We start from the raw sequence: 24,735 nt of genomic DNA on the forward strand, positions 1-24,735 counted from the left end.
TCTCTATCTGAACATTTTTTCTTATTCTTACTGTTATGTACTCCATTCAACAATAGATCAGCAGTAGCTGCAACTTTCAAAATGGCCCTACTCATGTTCTTAAAATCTCCCAAACCACGCCCCTAATCCAGCAAATTACACTCTTGTGATATCCCAAATTGCATTCTACACATCTAGACTCACATTCTAAATATATCTCAGAATCATATTCCTGAGTATTCAGAATCACACATGGCTTTAAATCATGAACACTTAATATAGAAAACTACTCACTGAATCTTCCTAGGTGGAACCAAGTTCCTAAATCAACCCTATAGTAAATATGCTGATGTCAACTGAATTCCACCCCCAGAAAAACTCCTCAGTCCTAAACAAAAATTTTTAAATGGAGGATGGAGGAACTTCAGATTATATAGAAGGAAATGAGAAGGAGGGGGTATGAAAAATTGTGGAATGAGACAGACATCATTACCCTATGTACATGTATGATTACATGAATGGTATGAATCTACATCGTGTACAACCATGGGAATGAAATGATGTACCCCATTTGTGTACAATGAATCAAAATGCAGTTTGTAAAAAATCAAAAAGTAAGTAATTTTTAAAAATTTAAATGAAAAAAAATTGGGCATTCCAATTCTGGGCAAGCCTACCTTGTTCTCTACCTGGAGAAAATATCTTTCCTTATAAAATTCTGGGAAAGCAACTTGGGTCCATTCCACATACCTCACCAAAGCACACCATTTAATTTGCTACCTCTATGTACGCATAAAGATTTTGGGGGGAGAACATTTATTCTAATAAATTTATTAAATGCTTTGTACATAGTAAGGAACTGTGCTAAGCATTATAAAGAAAAGGAATGATATCTCTCATGGCCCGTGTGATTTACTTAAGAAGAAAATGCACACATAGGACAGTATATGAGAACCCTGATATTGAGTCAGAAGAATCTGGAAACCAGAGATAAAAATCCATTCTGGAGACATCAGGGAGCCTTTATATAAAAATTGTCATTTGAGCTATATAAGCAGACTGGAGAAAATAAGTGTGGTAAGTTCCACAGGGGAGGGGCAGGGGAATGTTCATAAAAATACAGAGATGAAAACAGGAGAGTACCATAGAAGAACAAAGAATCACGTGGCAAAGCTTAAGCTACACAAAGGAGAGTAGTGAAGGAAAAGCCTACATAATGTCAGAGGAGAAGAAAATCACATGTCCCAAACACCACACTTAGTAGATTGGACTTCCTTATTTTGGTATCGAATTACTGTCCCTTGCAGTCTTTAATCAAAAGTAGTGCCACAAACTAAGAGGTTCTTTAAGTCAGATTAATCTGTGGGTGCCTGTAAATGGAACAATCCCAGGTGAAGGAAAGCAATTCCCAACAGAAAATAGAGGAAGGCAGGCCACAGATGTAGCTCAGTGGTAGAGCACTTGCTTAGCATGCATGAGGCCCTGGGTTTGATCTGCATCAACACACACACACACACACACACACACGCAAAGGGAAATCAACATGTGCCAAACACTGATAGTATTTCATTTAATCCTATAAATATATGATGTCTTTTTTAATCCTAACAATTCAGGTATAATACATCTGTGCAGATAAGAAAACTGCAGCAATTCAACAATTGGTGACCCAGAAATACAAAGGTGATTGATGGAAGATTACTCAAGTGTAAGGACTCAAGAGGCAAATATGCTGCAAGAGCAAGAAAAGGGTGATAAGAGTCTAGGATCCTGGTAAGTGCAAACGCAGGAGAAATGCCTGCTGCAGAACCTGTCAGACATGAAGAAAACCTGGATATGAAGAAAAGGCAGCTACGTGAAGAACTGTCATAATTTAGACTTAAAAGGAGAGTGAAGAGCAAACAGGAAGCAGACAACCTACAGGTTAAAACAGTTAGGAAGCAACCTAACTTCTCAGTAATGGGACAGTTTTAAAGTGATGGGATGCCACCATGCCCTGGCAGACAGGGCAAGTTGACCACAGATGGATGTTCCCAGAGTTAAGGGCAGCATGAGGAAAAGCCTAGGATAACTGTGGATGGGCAGCAGGATGGAGGGGGAAACCATGATTCTGATACTGAAGTCACTGAGCTTAAAAAAAATCTAAAGATCTCAGAAACTAGTTGATAAAAATGAGAAAAGACAGTAATATAAAGAGATGACTGGTACACCCAAGGAAAACTTTGGAGGCTCATTGGTAAGGAAAGTAGTGCTACCTGGAAGTGGCAGAACTAGGAAAAATGCTTTTTTAGTTTTTAAACTTACTTTGAATTCAGGGGAAAATAAGTGGAATTGCCTTTATTATGCTCAGTTACATCCATTCTTATTATTGCTTTAAAACCAGAGTAATAACATATTCTCAATAATTGAGATGATGGTCATTGTCTCCACCTTCCAAGATGCTTTCCTCACCAAGAAACCAAAGTACAGATGCAGGGAGGAGCCCACCATGGGCATTCACATGCCTTGCAACCTTGCAAATAGGGTTTCATGTATGAGCTATAGTCCTGCTTTCACTACAAACAATGGCAGAATACATCTTACTCAGATTTAATTAATACAGTGTTTTATTTGAAGCTGAACTACTATATTTTCATCAATTTTAATTAATTTGTAAAGTTTCATACAACTTTAATAAATCTTAAAATAAGGTTATTTTGAATGAGTTTCCTGGACAAAACCAGAAAATAAGAATGCAATACTCAATTTATTGCCTACTTATTCTTTTGTTTCCCATATATTTGTAGATACCTAGATATATTCATCTCACACTTCTACTAAGGTCAATATAATTTTCATTCTAAAAAGTACTTGTGGATACAATGGGCAACTAAAGAGAAAAGGTGGAACAAGATCAAGGATACAGCTCATTTATGTAAGTTTCCACTTCATAATGAAATGGAAAATTACACCTGGCTTTGTTCCATTTTTCCAACATTTATGCAGGTATTTAAAGCTATCAGTCCCATAAATCACCTCTTTGCTTCTTGCTGGCTTAAAATTTGATTTTGCTTTTCTACTTAACTCACATTTTTTAACTAATTAAATTAAATCAAAAATTCTAATTTTATAGATATATTGGTCTTTTTCCATAAATAATTACATTTTTTAATAATAGCAATATCTACAAAATCAAGACAGCAGCCTAAAGTGGAAAAGAACAATTTGGGGAAGGAGGAAAAGGTGTTCTTTCAAATCACTGACTTTGGAAGCTTAACTTACAAAATCAGTCTAAGTGATGACCATTTCTCTAGGAAAGGATTCTTTTTAAATACTTATTAAATAAATAACAAGTTATAATTCTAAATTCTAATAGTCACTCGACTGAGCTGGAATTCACAGCATTAATATTAAAACATTGGCAAAAAAAAAATTTGTTACCCTGTTAATATTTACTTTGTTAAAGAAAAATGATAACTGAATGAAGGAAGTATTTCATCAAAGAAAAAAACATCAAGATATATTTCACAGCCAGGTATGGTGGTGCATACCTGTAATCCCAGCTACTAAGGAGGCTGAAGCAGAAGGATCACAAGTTCAAGGCCAGCCTCAGCAACTTATCAAGACCCTCAGAAACTTATCAAGACTCTGACTCAAAAAACTATAATAATAATAAAAAGGGCTGGGATGTAGCTCAGTGGTAAAGAACCCCTGGGTTCAATCCCCAGTAACAATATTAAAAAAAAAAAAAAAAAAGTCATAGTACTTCAATTTCTCCAGCATACCTGCCATGAACAGTAGTAGATTTGATAATATCCCCAGGTAGAACCACCAATAGTTCAATGTCTTTATCTATCATGTTTTCTTTCTGCTCCATGATGAATGAAGCAGATTCCACTGAATTCTCAACTGAAGAGGCATCCATGTATTTGATCTCTGCTGGAGGAAGTGGTGCCTTGGCTTTTGGTTTCCTCCTAAAATATAAATAAAACAGAAAATATGATATATAATAAAAAGTAACTTTCTAGCATAATCTGATTTTATAAAAACCCAAAATGTGTACACAGATTTTTCACATAAACACACCAAAATGTTAACCATTAATGTTAAGGGATTGGTAAATGAAGGGAATTTTCTTTTCCCCAAAAAACATGATCTATCTTATATTTGCCTCCATTCCATTCAGTACAAACATTCATTATTGCATACTAAGAAAATAATGATTTCCTTGAATGAGATTATAGAGATGGACTGACAGACATATAAAAATTATCATAAAGTTTGGTGGCTGATTTACAATAGGTATGCAGATGTACAGCTGAAGGTCATGGGAAGAGAACTTGATTTTCCTAGCAATTCAGAATGTTTTATAGATAGGAAACATAAGCTGGATTTGGGGGGACCAATTGAAATACATAGGAAAGATTGAAATAACTGACATTTCAGAAAGAGGAAAGCAAATGGAGCCATAAAGAAAAATGGTACTTCTTTAGAATTGAAGAGTTTGGGTAAAATTCCACAGAAAAATCAAAGGCAATGAGGAATCAATGAATCAACTGAAAAAACTTATAACTCAGAGAATTTGGTGAGGTGGCTTGGTACAGAGTCAGTATATTAAAGTCAATAGCCTATATTGGATAATTCATGTTGATTATTATGTTTAGATTTGAATAATCAACCCAGATTTTTAAAATTTTCACTGTATCTTTGGTTTGGTATAGGGAAAATAGAAGTTTTTGTTATTGCTTCAAAGCATCTAACCTCAACATCGAAGGGGGGAGCATTTGAAAGATTTTTCTGTACTCCATAATAAGTAATAGTCTTTTATGTCAATGGAGCCAATAAAGAAAAGCTAATAGGAAAGTATGATAAAAGAAAAACTCCTTTTATAACAGCACCAAAAATGAATTTTAAAAGACTCGCCAAGTCTTCCCACCTAGTAAATCAAATTCCTTTCAGTTTCCTGGTACCAAATATCCCCTTTGTCACAAAATACAACCAATCCCTAAAAATTCTGCCAGCTCTGTAACATAAACCCAGGATCCTTCACAACCATCTCCCTGTGTTGCTCTTCCTGGTCTTCAATTGGAAAGTCTTCCTCATCCTCTCCACCTTCACGTAATTATCTGGGACTGAGTCACATTCCTGAAGCAGTCACCCACATGACTGCACACTACAATGAACTCTGACTCACGGTGCTGACGTTCTGTGGGTTGGTGTCTTACGTACAAAAGTACTTGGAGTCTGTGAAGAAAACCCATCTCTAATCACTAGTGATAAGCCTACTACAAAAAAAAGGAAAACAAAGCACTGGTTGAAATATCATTTACATCAGACTTCTATTAAGAACATTAATTTTACCTATTATGATCTTAATTAATAAAGATTTGTCACACCTTTGGCACTGAAAAATGGAAAGTACCTGAGAATGAGAATGAGATCCTTCCATGATGAATTAGTAATTCACTAGGGAAGATGCAAAAGGAGCAAAGAAAAAGACAAGTGTCTTGAAACAGAGGGGTGACTGAAGATCCAGAGCAGAGAGAGCCACATAAAACTCGCCCTGTGGGGTTGGGAGGCAGGGGTCCATGTGCGCTTTGAGGAGGAGAGAATCGGCTCTTGAAAAAAGAGAACTTGGATAGGCAGAGCCTAGAGGATCAACCACAGGCTCTCAACTGTGACCCATTCACGTCCAAACTGGGTAAGTGTTAACCTTATTTGCATCCTCCGTAGTCTAATCTAATGAAAAGAATTAGATTTGGTCTGAGTCCCAAGAAGCTTTAAGCTTCTAACTTAGGTGGCCTTTTATTCACCATGAAAATCTTTTAAATACTTTTCTCTACTCATGTCTCCCAGTATTCTCAATGTTTTACTTAGATGCTTTGAAGCAATAACAAAATTAAATTAAATGCCACTATTAGAAATAGGCAGTTAGTTGTGAATAGGCAAACAGGAAAAAAACAAGAAGATGAGAAGGGCAACCGAAAACCACAGGGAGTCTTATGAAGTCTTATCTGACAGATAAGCACCTGAAAGATGAGGGCTTGGTATGTTGAAACCTCCCACTGGGTGGAGCACTGTGTATACCTGTTATCCCAGCAACTTGGGAGACTGAGGCAAGAGGGTGGAAAGTTTGAGGTCAGCCTCAACAACTTACCCAGTCCATAAGCAATTTACTAAGACCCTGTGCCAAACAAAAACTGAAAAGGGCTGAGGATATAGCTTAGTGGTAAAGTACCCCTGGGTTTAATCCCCAATGCCAGAAAAACAAAAAAACAACTCCCCTCTTCCTTATATCTCCTTAAGATAAACTGTTTCAAGATCACATCATACCCTACCAGGTGGGCTAGACCCTCCCTCCACCCAGGAAACTATCACTGGCAACTAAAATATCACGACCCTCACAAAGAAAGCTTGCTGAGGGCTATTTAAATAGTAACAAATAGGTTAAGGGGGCAGGAAATTGAGACAAAACCAGGGGGACTCAATTTCCTTAAGATCTTCAACTCTGAGCACTATGCCATCCTCTCTTGGAGGTGGTCCATGCAGTTCCCATGTGGTCAGCCAGAAGTCAAGAGGTGGAGCTGGGCAGCACTCTCTGGAAACTAGAGGAAAAGAGGAGCTCTTGTCCCTCTCCTGAGAGGACACACTTCCCATCCTTTCTCATAAACATATGCCTGTTACTTTGTGCAACATGTCTGAAATCTTTCTGGCATGATTACAAGAATTGGGTTTGAAGAGGGGATCTCCAGGGCTGTCTCAATTTTTCTGCAGGCCCCTGCTCTTTAACCAGTATCATGAGAATTAAGGTACAATTTTACATATCCAACAACATTTTAAAAATACCAAAACCTCATTTAACTCAGAATTTTTACTGGCGCCCCATTACTATTATTAGTCTTTTATCATTTTGATTTACACAGTACTTCAAAATCTAGTGTACACTGTGATCGTCACTATATTACTGTATATCCTTCAAACAGAGGGAATGAGAGAGAAATTCAAGAAAACGGAATTATAATAAAATATCTCTTCTGGGTTTTTTTTTTTTTTTAAAGGATAAAACATTACCTGAAACACAGTTATGTCCTTAATTAGAAGCTGGATGAGACCCAGTGGGACCTCATCTGTTCCTATATTTAACAGATTTCTATAGGATTCTTATAGTCACTCAGAAGTAGTATACAAAATGCAGCTTCAATGTAAAAGACAAAAATATGAAAAACTAAATTATGTCTTAAAATAATAGCTTTGTTTGTTTTCAGTTCTGGGGACTGAACCCGGGGGTGCCCTGCCACTGAGCTGCATACCCTTCCTTTTCAGTTGCTCAGGGCCTCACTAAGTTGCTGGGCTGGCCTGGAACTTTTGATCCTCCTACCTCAGCCTCCTGAGTCACCGGGACTCATGCACCATCTCAGGACTGCCAAAACAATAACCTTTTAAATATTATGGTGTAAGAACCAAAAAGAAATTCAGCAGCTACCCTCTGTCAGTACAGAAGGCCATCAAACAAGATTCACGGTGGTCAGTGTTGATGAGGCAGTCCTTCAAAACAACCAGCCATGTTTTATGGACCCTAAACGATGCATTTCAACTCTAAGATGGAGACCAATTTCTCAAAATCCCTGTTTATCTGGGTATAATTAAGTAACGGAAGATTTAAAGTTTGCTCCTAGGTGGGCCTAACATTGTGCTCCTGAGGAAGTTCATTTAAGAACCACAAACTTCCTTTAAGAACGACGAAGCTCCCTTTTCTTAATGAGTCACTTTTCAAATCTGAATCACTGTTATGTGACTCAACTGTTTCTCTTGTCAAGGTCAATATGACCTGTGTGAGTCCCAAAAATCACAAAATTGTCTTTGTCGTCTCAGTCACATGGAGCACCATTTCACAACTGCCCAAGCCCTCTACTCAGGATTCTTTCCTGGCTCTTCATGTGACAGTACAGTCTGTCTTTACTCCTCACTGCCGCTCCTCATTCTCTACTACTTTCGTTTTCTCTTCCTGACTACTCAAGGCTGGAGCACCCTGGGGCCCATTCTCTGTCTCTTTCTATTCCTTTCCCATCTCCCTCCAGGTGACTTCATCAAGTTCGGTGGCTTCAGATATCATCTATGTGCTGATGGCTCTCAAACTCACACTTCCAACTCTGACCTGTTTATGGAGCTCTGACACACATGCCCCAAAATCTCATGGTCACCTCTGAAGATCCTATGGGTATCTCAAACTTTATATAACCAAAACCCTTGATTCTTCTCTCCATCTTCCAGCCTCATTCACACATACACATGCCTCGTTAATTCCCTTGCTCTGCACCTGAGTAACTCAGGTAAAACTCTTGGGCATATGTTGATTCCTCTTAGTCCCTGATCTCCTACTTCTAATCCATTACCAGATCTCTTAGGCTCTTACCTCTAAGGCATTTCCTGACCTGTATATTTTCACTGGATTCTCTGCTACCACCTTGGCAATTAAGCCATTATCTCTAGCTTGGACTGTTCCAATCGTTTTCTTCTATCTCTTGAAATTCAGTCCTCTGTTGCAGAGTGATTTTCTAATATGTAAATCAGATCATATCCTATCTCTTATCCTTCACCAGCCTTCCAATCCATTGATAATACATCCCAAATCTATGAGTTTAGGAGGTCCCAGATGACCTGTCCATGTGGTTTCGGTGCAAAAAGCAAATTCTTAGCCCCTACCCCAGACCTACACAATCAGAAGCACAGGGGAGGGACTCTGCCATATTTGACAATTCTTCAAATGACTGATGCATGCTAAAGTCTGAGAACCACTGAGCTTGCCTCTGTCAACCTCTGTGCTCTCCACTTACTACTCCTGGTTTCAATTCCATCTATAATTCACATTAGCATTCTTCCCCTGCCTAAAGCATTAGCTCTTTCTAGCCCCAAATGCATTATTTTGTTTGTTTGTTTTTGTGGTGCTGGGGACTGAACCCAGGGCCTTGTGCTTGCAAGGCAAGCACTCTACCAACTGAGCTATCTCCCCAGCCCCCTAAATGCTTTTAACTGTAGAACTTCAAACTACCTGCACCTTGAGTTCAAACTTTAGATAACTGTTTCCTCCTCGTGAGGTACTTTGTAACCACTCAATCCCACCCGTCACACCACCATTTTGTTCTCATCACATTATCAGGATCTGAATTCATTTTATTCATTCTTTCATGTTAGAATGAAAATTCAGTGAAGGCTGGGACCTGGCCTGTCTCTGCTAGCACTCAGAAATTTAACTGACACAAGAGCGGGTGCCCGGTATTTGTTTTGTTGATTTAGATGAGGAAAGGTTAGGGAAGCAGGGTTGTATTCCTTCCATGACTTTATGGGAGAAGAACACTTGATGGATCGATGAGAGTCACAATATTCTGTAGTACACTGTCAGCAGCCAAAAGTGTAAGAAGTCATTCAAGGCCAAAGAAACACACATAGGTAAAAGTTCTCAGTTCTCAGGAAGCTCCTACTTCCTCTGCTTCTATTGCCTCCTTGAGGAAAAGAGGTTAGGGAATTAAACTGGGACTGACAAATTCCAGAGTAGAAAGTAACCTTCTCTCATTCTGCCCAGGTTTTCAGTAACTTGTATGAGGTCACATAACCCATCCATGGGTCAGGACACAAATGTTGTTGCTTTCACTTCCCATGACCAACAAGGATCATTACTGATATCAGGAAAAAATAGCCTAATTTTGTGTTAGCCTTTCACATTTAAAAGTGGAACTCATCTTTCGGTTACATTTGGCATAATGTACCAAACAGTGTATACTTCGTATCAAAGCAAATGCTTACCCAGTGCCAGTGTCTTTAAGTCCCCAAAGTAACCTCTCATAAGGACAGGAGAGGGGAAAGTAGTTTTAGCAAATATCATGAACTGTTAGCCCTTGGGTGTTGAGTCTGTTAGAAATCATGCTAGCCAGGAGTGGTGGCATATGCACCTGAGCAGTTCTAGCTGCTCAGGAAACTGAGGCAGGAGAACCAGTTTGGACCAGCCTGGGCAGCAGGCTGGTCTGCTGAGAAGGAAAGAAGGAAGGAAAGTGTTTTCACACGTACTAACTCATCCTCGCATCACTAAAGGAAGTACTACCATCTTCATGTTCCAAGTGAAGGACCCAATGTAGAGAGAGGCCAAGGAATTGACCCAGGGTGATATTGCTCGGAAGCAGAGGAGCTGACTTAAACCCAAGTTGTCTGCCTCGAAAGCTGTTGCTCTTAATGATACTATATCATTCCTTTGAGAACTAAAACCTTCATATAAAGTAAAAACAAAAAATGAGCAAAGACCAAGTTGAAGAGAAAAAAAAAATGCAGTTATTGAATATCTATTGTACAGTGCAGACCACATAGCGCGTCCGGTAACGGTGCCGCCTCTCATGCTGGAACGTGGTTCGAGTCCCCAGCTCTCTGGGGTTGTGGAAATAAACAAAAGATAATCTATTGTAAGCCCTGTGCAGATGACTTTTTACAATTTTTTTTTATTAATTTTCTTTTATTTTTACAGACTGCATTTTGATTCATTGTACATGAATGGGGTACGACTTTTCATTTCTATGGTTGTACACAATGTAGATTCACATCATTCATGTAATCATAAATACACATAGGGTAATACTGTTTCATTCTATTATCTACTATCTTTCCATCCCCCACTCCCTCCCACCACCTTTTCCTCTACACCATCCAAAGTTCCTTCCTTCTTCTCTTCCTCGTGCCACCCGCCCCTCGTTATATATCGTCATCCACTTATCAGAGAAAACATTCGGCCTTTGGTTTTTTGGGCTTGGCCTATTTCACTTAGCATGATATTTTCCAACTTTATCCATTTACCAGCAAAGGCCATAATTTTATTCTTCTTTATGGTCGAGTAATATTCCATTTGTATATATAACACGGTTTCTTTATCTATTCATCAGTTGAAGGGCATCTCGGTTGGTTACACAATCTAGCTATTGTGAATTGAGCTATGAACATTGATGTGGCTGCATCACTGTAGTATGCTGATTTTAAGTCCTTTGGGAATAAACCGAGGAGTGGGATAGCTGGATCAAATGGTGGGTTCATTCCAAGTTTTCTGAGGAACCTCCACACTGCTTTCCAGAGTGGTTGCACCAATTTGCAATTCCACCAGCAACGTAAGAGTATGCCTTTTTCCCCACATACACGCCAACAATTATTGCTTGTGTTCTTGATAATAGTCATTCTAATTGGAGTTAGATGAAATCTTAGGGTGGTTTTAATTTGCATTTCTCTAATTACTAGAGATGATGAGCACTTTTTCATATATTTGTTGATCACCTGTATATCTTCTGTGAAGTGTCTGCCCAGTTCCGTAGCCCATTTATTGAATGGGTTCTTTGTATTTTGGGTGTAAAGTTTTTTAAGTTCTTTATAAACTCTGGAGATGAGTGCTCTGTCTGAAGTGTGTGTGGAAAAGATTTTCTCCCACTCTATAGGCTCTCTTTTCACATTATTGATTGTTTCCTGCGCTAAGAAAAAGCTTTTTAGTTTTGAATCTAACCCATTTATTGATTCTTGCATTTATTTCTTGCGCTACAGGGGTCTTGTTAAGGAAGTCTGGTCCTAAGCCAACATGATGGAGATTCGGGCCTACGTTTTCTTCTATTTGGGGAAGGGTCTCGGGTCTAATTCCTAGATCCTTAATCCATTTTGAGTTGAGTTTTGTAAATGGTGAGAGATAAGGGTTTACTTTCATTTTATGTGCAGATGATTTTTTAAAAATTGAATCTCATGAGGCAGTTGTCACTGCCCTTTAACTGTGGTTACTGAGCTTTAAAAAAAAAAAAAATTGTCCAAAAGAACACAGAATATGGTACAAACACAAATGCAAACCTACCAAATCCCTCCCCTGAATAACTTTAACAAGGGCAATCAGAAGGAGCCCTGACATACAAGAAACAATGCAGGTGCCAGGTGTGCATGCCCAGAGGCTCTATTACCTCAGGTGGGGTTAGTGAAGTGTTGTCTACTGTAGTGGGTAGCAAAAGCCCCAAGAGTCTTCTATATGTGCTTCCATAAGACAATCACTAATTCATTTGGCCCTACATTTCCTCCTTTCCAAAAAATAGGTATTAGACTAGATGGTCCCCGATCCCTTCACCTCTAGCACACAGATTTGGGTACAGTTTTGTTAAAACATTGAAAATGGAAACAAGAGCATTAGGACTGGGTCAGGGCATGGTGTATGAGCTGATTTACAAATGGTTGGTGGAAACAGCCATGTGGACAGGATGCCTAGTTCCTCCAAGTCCTTCCTACCCAGAGCCATTTCTAGACCTGGTCAGGAAAGGGTCTCCTCTGGGGCTCATAGGAAACAAAAGCCTGGAAAAAGGGTTCCATTTCACAGGCCTTTCTCTCCCTTGGCACTAGGAAAAAATAATGAACAGAATGACCAACTAAAATCAGAAAAGCTCTAGTTAGTTTCCCATACTCAATTAGTTTACATTTCAACATATGCAATACCAAGTCCCTACCCCAGCCATTCATCATTTTTTGCCCAGTCACCCTTCCACTCAAGCCTGACCAGTGATCCAAAGCCACATTTGTTAGTCATCCTTCATGACCCACAGGAATTGGTTCCAGGAACCCCCTGCAGATTTCTAAACCCACAGGTGCTTATGTCCCTATGTAAAATGGCTTGTATTTGCACATAATCTATGTGTATCCTCCCCCATATTTTATCTCTAGGTTATTATAATATCTACCATAATGCAAATGCTGTGCAATTATTACACTGCATTACTTAGGGAAAAATAAGAAAGTCTACAGTGTTCAGTGCAGATGCAGTTATTTTTGCTGGATGAACCTGTAGCCAAGGAATTCATGGGTATAGAGAATACAGTATACCTGTTTCTGTCGATGTAAATCTTTTTCCCCAGGATGCACATAATCAATGCACAGATTTTTATTATCTTATTTTCTATTTCCCTGGTTCTTTCAAGTACCTTTTTCTTTTTTTATCTTTTTTTTTTTTTTTTTTTTTTTTTTTTAATTATTTTTGTTGTTGTTGTTGGTACTGGGGATTGAACCCAGGGCACTTTATCACTGTACTATATTCCCAGTCCTTTTCAGTTTTTATTTTGAGACAGGGTCAGGTCTCACTAAGTTGCTAAGGCTAACCTTGAACTTGTGATACTCCTGCCTCAGCTACTATGCAAGTTCCCTCCTTCCTTTTGCAGACAAATTTCTAGGGCTCTGCTGTCCAATGTGGTAGCTGTGTGGCTATTCAGAAATTGAAATGGGACTACTGTAACTAAGGGACTATGTTTTTGGCTTATTTTAAATTATACTTAAAAACTCTAGTATTTTTCAATAACTAACATTCTTAAGTATATTAGTCACAAGTATATGGATGTATTTTTTCAACCATAAATTTTATGATTCTGATCAAGTTCTTTCAATAAAAATATAGCATCTGAATCAAGATAAGCTATCAGTATAAAATACTCTATTTTATAGACTTGGTACAATAAATACCTATTAGTTTCTTTGTATATTGCATATAAAATATTCTTGGTAAATGAGTTAAATAAAATATATTACTGTGGCTGGCCAGCAGTCACTGGGGTGAACTTGGAAGCAGATCCACTCCCAAGGACACTTGAGTCCCAGGCCAACTCTCACCTTGCAATCAGCAAACTAGAGAACCATCATTCTACAATAAACTCTAGACCTCAGTTTGAGTTGAAGGTGATTTGATGTACTTCCTGTGCTCTAAAGCATCTGCTGCTCCAGGCATAAGCTGCTTATATAGGATAACTTCTCTTCAATCCAACAGTGAAAATCTTGCCTCTTTCTACTCTTCAACCTTAAGAATCCTTCTTGTTTTGTTGTTGAAAGCTCAGTCCTTGTCCCTGAGGCCAATCCAATAATGAGGACACAGTTTTGAGAAAAAGGAAAAAGAAAAAGGAGGTTTACTGTTTCGCTAGCAAAAGAGAAACAGGGGACTCCTGTCCCAAAGACTGTAATTCTGCACATCAGCAAGAACAGGGGACTTTTAAAGAGGTGACTCAAAGACTACTTCCACGTGTTCTCTGGAGTTGTAATTCACTTGTTAATTTGGGAGATAGTCATTTCTGAGATCTTCTGGTACCATCCCCAAAATCTGGATTACTTTGTTCCTTTGGTAGGTGTGTATTCAGGGACAGATAACTCTGCCTAGGTGGGGAGGAAAGGTAATCCTGTTTCCCCTGAGATTAGGGAGGGGGAAGAAATTAGGGAGGAGCAGAGAGAAAGAGGAAGAAACATGTCCATTTAAAAAATAAATTGCAGTGGCATAACAACAAGGTTTATATTCAAAGCATAAAGTGGACCATGGTTAAAGTTTTACATATAGAAATCCCACTACTTTAGCCAGGTGCAGTGGCACACACCTATAATCCAAGAGACTCAGGAGGCTGAGGAAGGAGGATCCAAGTTTAAGGACAGACTGGATAATTTAGTGAGACCCTGTCTCAAAATAAAAAGAATAAAAAGAGTTGGGGATGTAGGTCAGTGGTAAAGTGCCCCTGGGTTCAATCCCTAGTACGAAAAGAAAAGGAAGAGGAAATGAAATTTCACCACTTTAAATTCTTTTATTATCCTCTATATTTAAATAGTTGATCTATCACACCCATCAATGTATAAATGAAGTGGGGCAAATCCAAAGACACATTTATGTTATGGTGGAAAAAGAAACAACCAAGTAACTACAGCAAAGCACACATGAAGCCCCTCAAGCACCACAGTTTCCAATATACATTACCTGATCTTCCAGAAAATTTTTTGAGAATCCATGAATACAATTTTTTATAGTTTTGATTACTACATTAACTTTTTCATAGTATGCTCAATTATTTCATCAACAATGTTTTGTTATATTGCATTCGGCTCAAACTCTTCCCTCTTACTACTTTTAGGAACATAGTATTTATGTAAAGTGGGGCGCAGGAACACAATAGAATCTCTTTGTATCATTAGGCCTCCAAGGATAAATTCTGCATGAGTGGAGGGAGCTTTTGTTGTAATTTGTCACATCCAGAAAGCATAACCTGCTCTGTATTCTAATTCATGCAGTAAAAGGGTCAAGTGGGTAGTAACAGAATTCTTTTAACTTCATTTAGATTTTACCTCAAAAGCCGGTATTGCTTAAATCAAGTTGTTTATTGTCCTTTAAATACTTTGTCTTCTTAAACCATGTTAACAAATGGATAATAGTAATTATTTTGCAATACTTTTCATGTATACAAGAAAAATCGCTATGTGGTGCAATATATCCTACAAGTTGTTCTAACTCATAATTACAATTTTCTATCTCTAATAGATACAAGACCAGCTTCTGATCACCTTAACCTAAATATATGTATGCACATACCTATGTATCTGAGTATATGTACTTTGTATACACAGAAACTAATAAACATACATATATGTACACACACATGCAGACTGAGCTAGTGAGCAGCATAATAAGCTCCCCGATTTCTTTGGCTTTCACTGGAGGAACACTCCAAATTAACTTGCCATGTAACTTTTTAAGAAGTAAGTCTTATTCTCTTATTTTTAAACAGATATATATTCCAATAAAGGAATTAAAATTTCCTAAAATTAAATTCTGGTGAGGAAAAGCTTAATATTCACCATGGTAGTCCACTAGTGAGATGCTAAATAACACGATTCTCCATTCTTTTGCTTCTCATCAAGTATTTCTTTGAAAATTGCTTCAACATACCAGTCATATCCTAATAACATTTTAAATACCAAAACCCTGGTTTTCATTCCCTATTCTACTTATATATTCAGAATATCTTTTTTAAATGGCATGTCATATTTATGTTAATTGAAAGGTTACCATCATTCCTCAGTTTATGCAAAGAGTGGTTCCAGGATGGATGATCAAGTCCCTTACCTTGCCCACCCACCCTTCTACTGTAAGTTATCTCTAGATTGCTTATAAATATGTACTGCAATGTAAATGCTATGTAAATAGTTCTTATACTATATTGTTTAGGAAGTAATAACAGAAATCTATACATGTTCCATAGCTTAGGTTGGTTGAATCCACAAATCCAGAGCCCATGGATATGGGGAGCCTACTATAAAATTTCTAAGGTGAAAAAATATTATTCTAATATATATTTTTTTTAATAATCTAGATTATATATATATATATAACCATTCTTGGGGGTATATGGGTGGCATGCTAGGGGAAAACAGAAGTACCCAGTGCACTAAATACATACCATATAATCTCCTGGTGACACCCATACAGTATTCCACAAAGGCACAGGGTAACATAAGATACACATTTTCAATTAAAAGGAAAATATCTACATCTTAATCATCAGGAGTTATTGACAGGACTCAAGGTCTTGAGTGAGAGATCTTGGATGGTGCCTGAGTTGCACTAACTGGTTACCAGGTCATTTAATCTTGCCAGAACTTCAGTTGCAAAATTGAACAATACATCCTGAATCACCAGGTCACTAAGAGTTCAATGGGTAATGAAGACTCATGATCTAGCACAGTGTTCCTCAAACCTGGAACTGCCTGGGGAGTTTAAGAAGCTAGATAACTAGGCTAGGTCCAACTTCCAGAAATTGACTTGTCTTGTGGAGATTTTAAAATCTACCCCCAGAGATTTTAAAATGCAGCAGAGTTTGAGAACCATTGGTCTAGGACAGTGGTTTATCTACAGTATTTGATTAGAGTTAACAATCTACCTTCTGAGGACTTTGTGAGTTCTTAGATACTTCCCAAAGGTTGCTACTTAGGTGAATCAAGTTCAGGTAAATTCAAGAGCTCAGGACAAGTGGATGTAACAAGTCTGTAAAAAAAACTTGCAAAGTTTAGCAATAACTTTTCTAAATTTATATCTTTTTGCTTTCTTTTGTCAAAGTGGGAATTTCTTTATGAAAGGGGGAAAACATGTTCTCCCTTATGCTTTTTAATGAGAAATAACTTGTTCAGAAAATGCACAAATATGTTAGGAGTGTGACATATTTACACACACCTCCTTCCTCTGCCCTTACCACACCCTAGAACCATCACACAGACCAAGATACAGAAAACTGTGCCTGTTGATTAACAATTAAATTTCTCATATCTGTATCATATATGTTGCTGCAATTTCAGTTTGCCTTTGGGTTTTCCTTCATGGGGAATGTTTACTTTATGCACAGTTGAGAAAGTTAAATGTCAAGAAGAAGAAAGGAGAGCCCCTATTAAAAGGGACATACCAAGAGAGGAGTCACAAAATTAACAAATGAGCAAGTAGAAAAAACCAACTTGAAAGCAATACATACAGTGAGGCAGATATACTGAGTAGGCACCCAATGTATGCTCAATACTACATAAAGCAACAGTGTGTAATGAAATACCTATCTGGTATTTCCTCAGGTGCCAAGAAAATAAAAGAATCCAAACAGTGGTGACCAGAGAGGCTAAATCAACTGAATACTTATCTAGTTGGAGGAACTGCAGTAAGTTTTATTTCTGCTATTTCTAACAATTGTTATTCTGTTTTGAATAGCACCCAACAATATTCCATAAATGGTTACAGAAATTACCAAATAATTTTCCTCAACAAATCAAAACCCTGAAACCATATCTTAATGCTCATTTATGATGCCATGCAAAACTTTCTGCCCCAAAGTCATAAATCTCAGCAACTACACTCAACATCTACTGAAAGCTTCTTTTGTACATTGCTGTCTTATAACAAGATATAGAGAAGGGCCATAAATGCATTCTATTGTCATTTGTAACTAATTAGAATAAAAAAATAAAAATAAAAGTTCACTGCAAAAAAAAAATGTATGTATATATATAGAAGGGCCAATGTAGTATAGGAAAATTAATCTTAAAAATAAAAAAAAGAAATATAATATGAGCCACAAATACAAGCCACATGCACAATTTTGAATTTTTCAAATTCGACTTTTTGAATGTATTATCATGGAGCCACAATTTTAAGAAAGTAAAAAGAAATGAGTGAATTTTCTTTAATACGTGATTAACACAATTAAAAATATTTTTAATTAAAAAAAAAAACAACATGGGAGAGATAACTATGCACAACTTGGATCCTTTTCCTTTTTGCAGTACTATGGATAGAATACAGAGTCTCGAGTATGCTAGACTTAAGTGCTCTACCACTGATCTACATCCCCATCATCTTTGTAAATTTAAGATAGGGTCTTGCTAAGTTACGTGGACTGGTCCAAAGTTTGTGATCCTCCTGCCTCAGCTTCCTGAGTAGCTGGGCTTAAATGCATGTGCCACCACAGATCCTGCCCTTTTACTGGGCACATAAATATTAAGTAAAAATAAGCCTTATCATAAAGGCTTTTGTATATAATTCTACTTTTTCAAGAAGTTGAATACTTATTTCTGAAAATGCATGGAAAAAGTTACTAACTAAATTTAGAAAAATTATCCATTATTTTATTATATTCCTTGATGTGATAACCTAATAAATGTAAAAGCAAAAAAGCAAAAAAACAAAAAAACAAGGAAGCTTTTACCCTGAAGGCACATACAAAAAAGATAGTCAATATCATTATCTATTAGGAAAATGCAAATTGAAAGTTCTTACTTGAATTTTTTTTTTAATTTTGAAAAGCATGATTGGTAAGGAAGTAAAAAAAAGAAAAAGCTAAACATGAGAATTGATTATTAAAATATATGTACACACACGTATTAAGTACTGGGAATGCAGCATCAACCAAGCAAGGACACTGGTCAATCAGTAAACCAAAGGACGAAAGACAAAAGCAAGAGCTGCTTCAAGTCACAATCTCAGTAAGCAAACACAAAAGCTGTTAACCATTAAACACTATTAAGTCATCACCCTGTTAAGTGTTAAATCTATGCTGGAGAGTGGTGTGCGCTAGGATAAGCCGTACTCAAGCATGATAGTCACAACATAATGAGAAAGAAAATTCTTTGAAATGAACTTAAGTAATTTTCTTCTTGCAAGTTATGACGAAAACAAGCTAGAAGAATGACTTGGACATGGTATCAAACAGTTTAGAAATATTAAAATTTAAAGTAGTTCCTAAAGTTGATTATGACTTAAACAAATGTATAAAAGGTTTAGATGAAAACAGAGGAGAAAAAATCTTTGAGACAAATGGTTAAGCAACAAGTGACAACAAAGGCACAATTCAAAGATTTAGCAGGGAGAAATGTGTGTGTGTGTGTGTGTGTGTGTGTGTGTGTGTAGTGTATGTATCTTGATAAATTGTTTTCAAATATTCAGTCGAAGACCCTATTAAGAGGATGAAAAGAAGCAACAGACTGAAAGAAAATATAAGTCACAAGTCACATATCCAAAAAAAGACATATCCAGAATAGACCAAAAATAGTAAGAAAACAAATATTCCAATAACAAATTGGGTAAAAGTTTTAAACACTTTCTCCATTAGTATTTCCAAATGCAAACAGATATACAAAATAGATGATAATATTATCTATTAGGAAAATGCAAATTAAAGCAGAGATACTACTTCATGCCTGAATTAAATTAATCTCCTAAATAAAGGTCACTTCTGTTTTTTCATCTATAAAATGAGGGGCTGTGCTAGAAGACCTCTGAAGCTCCTTCCATGCTAACATTTCTTATAAAGTGATCTGTATAAGCCAAGATCATTTTTTCCCTAATATCTTTGTTCTAACCCTAACCCACCCAGCCCTAGGCAACTACTAAAGTACTTTTTATCTCTATATATTTGCTTTTTTGGACATTTCATATAAATAAGATCATACGATATATGCTTTCTGTATCTGGCTTCTTCCAATGAACCCAATGCTTTTAAGTTTCATCCATATTTTTCATCCATGTTGTAGTATCTAATGATACTTTGTTACTTTTTATTACCTAATAATATGCCATTGTATGAATCTGTCAGATTTTACTTTATTCATTTCACAAATGACAAACACTTGGATTGTTTCCACTTTTTGGCTACTGTGAATAATGCTGTTGGGAACATCATATGCAAGCCTTTGCACACATCCTTTGCAACTTGAGTACAAATTCCTTGAAAGTTATAATGTCCCTTCATTTTCTAGTTGTCTCACATCAAATTCAACAGCACATTTTGGGGTAGCTTATCAAAGATTATTTTTGATGCATTTAATTTTGTTTTTATGTAAATCTTCTGGTGAAGTTTTCAAATTCGATGTTTTAATATTGAGTAAATTCTACATTATTAAAATAATTTACTGTAAAAATAGGCCTTAACAGGTTAAGAAATGGTCATAATAACATTTTGATAAAATGGAGCAGGCATGAACAGGCAAACTGGAAAGCAGACTATGGGTCTTGGGGTTCACTGTGCCAAGGGTATCATGAAGCATCTAGGAACTTCCTAGCACAAAGAAGATGCTCAATAAAATATTGTTGATTGAATGATCTTTCACACACATACACAAATACACACACTGAGGTGTTCAGATGTTTTGTAAATTTTAAAAAATCTAATTACTTAAAAACATGCTAGGAAAGAATTTTTGATGTATTTAATATAAAATGAGTTTCCTGTCACCATTGGGCCCTGATTTTACAACAATTTGGTTGTCTTTAAGCAATTTATAAAAAATAGACAACAGAATTCCTAACATTTATGTCACATTAAAGCAGTTTTCATCTCTTCCTCCCACCTACTGTGAAGTTATTTACCGTTTACTAATACCTTGACACCGTTAGTGTGACCCCTCTGCCAAACAGATTATTTTGTACATATTTTCTCCAAGTATTGGCAATTAATATATTTTATGTTGCTCTTTGTGAAGATGGTCAATTTATAGATTAATTGCAATTAATTCATTTAAAAGTATATAACATTAATGGATCAAGGACCTCGAAATCAGACCAGAGACCCTGCATCTTATAGAAGAAAAAGTAGGTTCAAATCTTCAACTTGTTGGCTTAGGATCAGACTTCCTTAACAGGACTCCCATAGCACAAGAAATAAAAGCAAGGATCAACAACTGGGATAGATCCAAACTAAAAAGCTTTCTCTCAGCAAGGGAAACTATCAGCAATGCCAAGAGAGAGCCTACAGAGTGGGAGAAAGTCTTTGCCACGCATACTTCAGATAGAGCATTAATTACCAGAATATATAAAGAACTCAAAAAAAAACTCTACACCAAGAATACAAATAATCCAATCAACAAATGGGCTAAGGAAATGAACAGACACTTCACAGAAGATGTACAAGCAATCAACAGATATATGAAAAAATGTTCAACATCTCTAGTAATAAGAGAAATGCAAATCAAAACTACCCTAAGATTCCATCTCACCCCAATTAGAATGGCAATTATCAAGAACACAAGCAACAATAGGTGTTGGTGAGGATGTGGGGAAAAAGGTACACTCATACATTGCTGGTGGGGTTGCAAATTAGTGCAGCCACTCTGGAAAGCAATGTGGAGATTCCTTAGAAAACTTGCAATGGAAACACCATTTGACCCAGCTATCCCACTCCTTGGCCTATACCCAAAGGACTTAAAATCATCATACTACATAGATGCAGCCACATCAATATTCACTGCTGCTCAATTCACCATAGCCAGATTGTGGAACCAACCTAGATGCCCTTCAGTTGATGAATGGATAAAGAACCGTGGTGTATATATATCTATATCTATATCTATATCTATATCTATATCTATATAATGGAATATTACTCAGCCATAAAAAATAATAAATTATGGCATTTGCAGGCAAATGGATGAAATTGGAGAATATCATGCTAAGTAAGATAAGCCAATCTCAAAAAACTAAAGGACAAATGATCTTGCTGATAAGAGGATGATGACACATAATGGGGGTTGCGATGGGGGCAAGAATGGAGGAAGGAGGGACTGTATAGAGGGATAAGAGGGGTGGGGGGGAAATAACAGAATGAATCAAAAACTATTACCCTAGGTAAATGTATGACTACAAAAACGGTATGCCTCTACTTCATGTACAGAGAAACAAGATGTATCCCATTTGTTTACAATAAAAATAAATTTTAAAAAACCCCATTAACTCAAAAAAAAGTATATAACATTATAGGTAACTTAACATGGGAAAGAACTCAAGTCTTGCCATACATCCACAAACATACATTTATTAAACACTTACACTAGCTTTTGAATGGAGACATACACTTCCATCATCCAAAGAAACAACAGTTAATTATTTTACAGTATCGATCATTTACTTCTAAAAGTCCCAAAAGTTAGTCTGGCATGATGGGCACGTTTGTAATCCTAGCCACTTGGGAGACTAAGGCATGAGGATTTCCAAGTTAGAGGCCAGCCTTAACACCATAGACCCTGTTTCAAAATAATAATAAAGAAGGGTTGGAGGTGTAGCTCAGTGGTAGAATACCCCTGGGTTCAATCCCCTGTTCCACACACACACCAAAAATATTCCCAAAGTTACCTTGTTCTTCCCTTCTCTTTTTTTTTTTTTTTTTTTTTTTTTTTTTTTTTGCAGTGCTGGGGATTGAACCCAGGGCCTTGTGCTTTGAACCTAGGGCCTTGTGCTTGCAAGGCAGGCACTCTACCAACTGAGCTATATCCCCAGCCCTTCCCTTCTCTTTATGTGCCTTTAGTTTGGTCAATCAATGAGTGCTACTGAAACACTCAAAAAACATAAATAGTAAATTACTAAGCTACAATGGGTAAGAGATTATACATATATTAAAACAATTAGGACAACTCTGTGAGCAGTTGCTGTGTCTATTTCACAGAAGGAACAAATGCTGAAGAGCAAAGCTTTGTCCTCAGTCATATTGAAATGCATATCTGGATTTTAAACCAGAGTACTTTATTTTCAAAGGTCCATTTTCTGTCTCCTGTGACATTCTGCACATGTACCCACTACTGTACATACCCAGTACTAGTGAAAATACCAACCCAAGATCATGAAACTCTGGAGTGGCAGATTGAAAAGAAAAAACAATGTGAATCCAAATAAGATGCACAATTTATTGCTTTCTCTAAAATGGTATCTAAAAGAAGTGTTAGAAGAAAACTATTAGAACCAAGACTACTCGTTAGAACCAAGCTTTCATGATATGTGACACTGTAGAGAATATTCTCGAACAATGGAAAATACCTTATTCTAAAAAGTAAATTATGTTTTCATCTTCCTGGTTCAAACACCCTAAATTTACTATTACCCAGGGCCCTCCCAACTACCATTATCTTTCAATTCCATAGAAAGGTAGCTGTTATAAATACTGTAAAAAAAAAAAAAAAAAAAAAAAAAAATCCATTGCAGTAATTCTTTCCTGGAAACTAGAAAAGGAAATGATAAAGAAGTACTCAATAATCTCATTTATACAAAACTTCCCTGAAGAAATTGGTGGTTCTACAAAGACATATGCATGCCAAGCAGCTGTGGTGGTCAATACAGCTTCAAGTCAGCAAAGATTTTGTCCAAATATAGATCTTCCATATTGAAGCCATTAAAGACACACTTTGAAGAACAATAATTCTGGCAAAATAGATGTGGCCCTGTTATTATGAATACCAAAACACAGCAGCTAAGATCCTAAAACATTCATTTTTTTAATCCTAAAATAAAAATCAGATATATTTATAATAATTTTTGAGGTGCTAGAGGTTGACCCAGGGTCTTGCACATGCTAGGCAATTGCTCTATTCCTGAGCTACAGCCCAAGGCCCTTATAATGATCTGATGAAAAGATCATGACCTTCTATCTTTCAACTCAAAATTTCACCATTCACATGTTACTCCTAAAGTATTTTAAATTTTTTTCTACCACTTTTCTTGTGAAAAAAAAAAAAAAAAAAACTACAAAACAATTAAAAACTCCTCTCTAAAGTAAAACTAATCATTTGTTTGATTTCTCATTGCTTATTTTCACAAATTTGATGAGATACTCATAATTTATGTCCACTTCAAGAAAATAGTTAACAACTTCTTTCAAACTCAGTATGAAAACTGGAAAATCACCTTTAGTAATTCTAAAAGCAAAACCAAAAAAGCAAATGCAATAGGTCATTATTTCATGTTTAATCAAATTTTGTTGTTGTTAGAAGAAAATGGGATGGGAGTAAGCGGGGGAAGGAAAGATAGTAAACTGAGACAGACATTATTACCCTTGGTATGTATGATTACATGAATGGTGTGAACCTACATTGTGTACAACCATAGAAATGGAAAGTTGTACCCCATTTGTGTACAATGAATCAAAATGCAGTCTGTAAAATTAAAAAGAAAAAAAATTTTGTTATTGTTTTCAGAATGGGGTAGTGGCACATGCCTGTAATCCCAGTGGCTTGGGAGGCTGAGGCATAAGGAATAGGAGTTCAAAGCCAGCCTCAGCAACTTAGTGAGGCCCTAGGCAACTCAGTGAGACCGAGTCTCTAAATAAAAAAGCAATAAGGGCTGGGGATGCAACTCAGTGGTTAAGTGCTCCTGAGTTCAATCCCTCATACTAGAGGGGGGAAAATAGACTTATACTGTTTTCTAGAGTTTCTCCTAGTAGAAAAAAGTCTACTTTGGTTCAATTCAGGCATCTATAGCAGCACGTGATTACATTATTCCTATAAGACAAAATGTAAGTTTGAACATAAGTACATTTTAGCAAAAGGTGAAAACCCTTAACAAACTAGTTACCAGGGCTGAAGATGGTAGTTCAATGGCAGAGCATCTGCCTAGAATGCATGAGGGTCTGGTATCTGCCATGTCACAAAAACAAGTTATTCCAACAAACAGGACATCATCATTCACATAACTGT

At 36.8% G+C, this 24,735-nt stretch overlaps 1 protein-coding gene across 6 annotated transcripts in view; it reads right to left on the reverse strand.

Annotated features, from left to right (window-relative positions):
* The window catches only part of Cobll1 (cordon-bleu WH2 repeat protein like 1), a 154,149-nt gene that overhangs the window by 58,719 nt on the left and 70,695 nt on the right, over nt 1-24,735 (reverse strand). For 5 of the 6 annotated variants that reach the window (XM_047544799.1, XM_047544798.1, XM_047544796.1 and 2 more), the window contains one exon: nt 3,744-3,932. The exons of the other annotated variant lie outside the window; for it this stretch is intronic. In XM_047544799.1, the coding sequence (XP_047400755.1) occupies nt 3,744-3,932 (189 nt within the window). The remainder of the gene's footprint in view (nt 1-3,743; nt 3,933-24,735) is intronic. 6 annotated transcript variants of the gene reach the window in all.

This window comes from Sciurus carolinensis, chromosome 3, assembly GCF_902686445.1.
Source record: "Sciurus carolinensis chromosome 3, mSciCar1.2, whole genome shotgun sequence".
Lineage (NCBI taxonomy): Eukaryota > Metazoa > Chordata > Mammalia > Rodentia > Sciuridae > Sciurus > Sciurus carolinensis.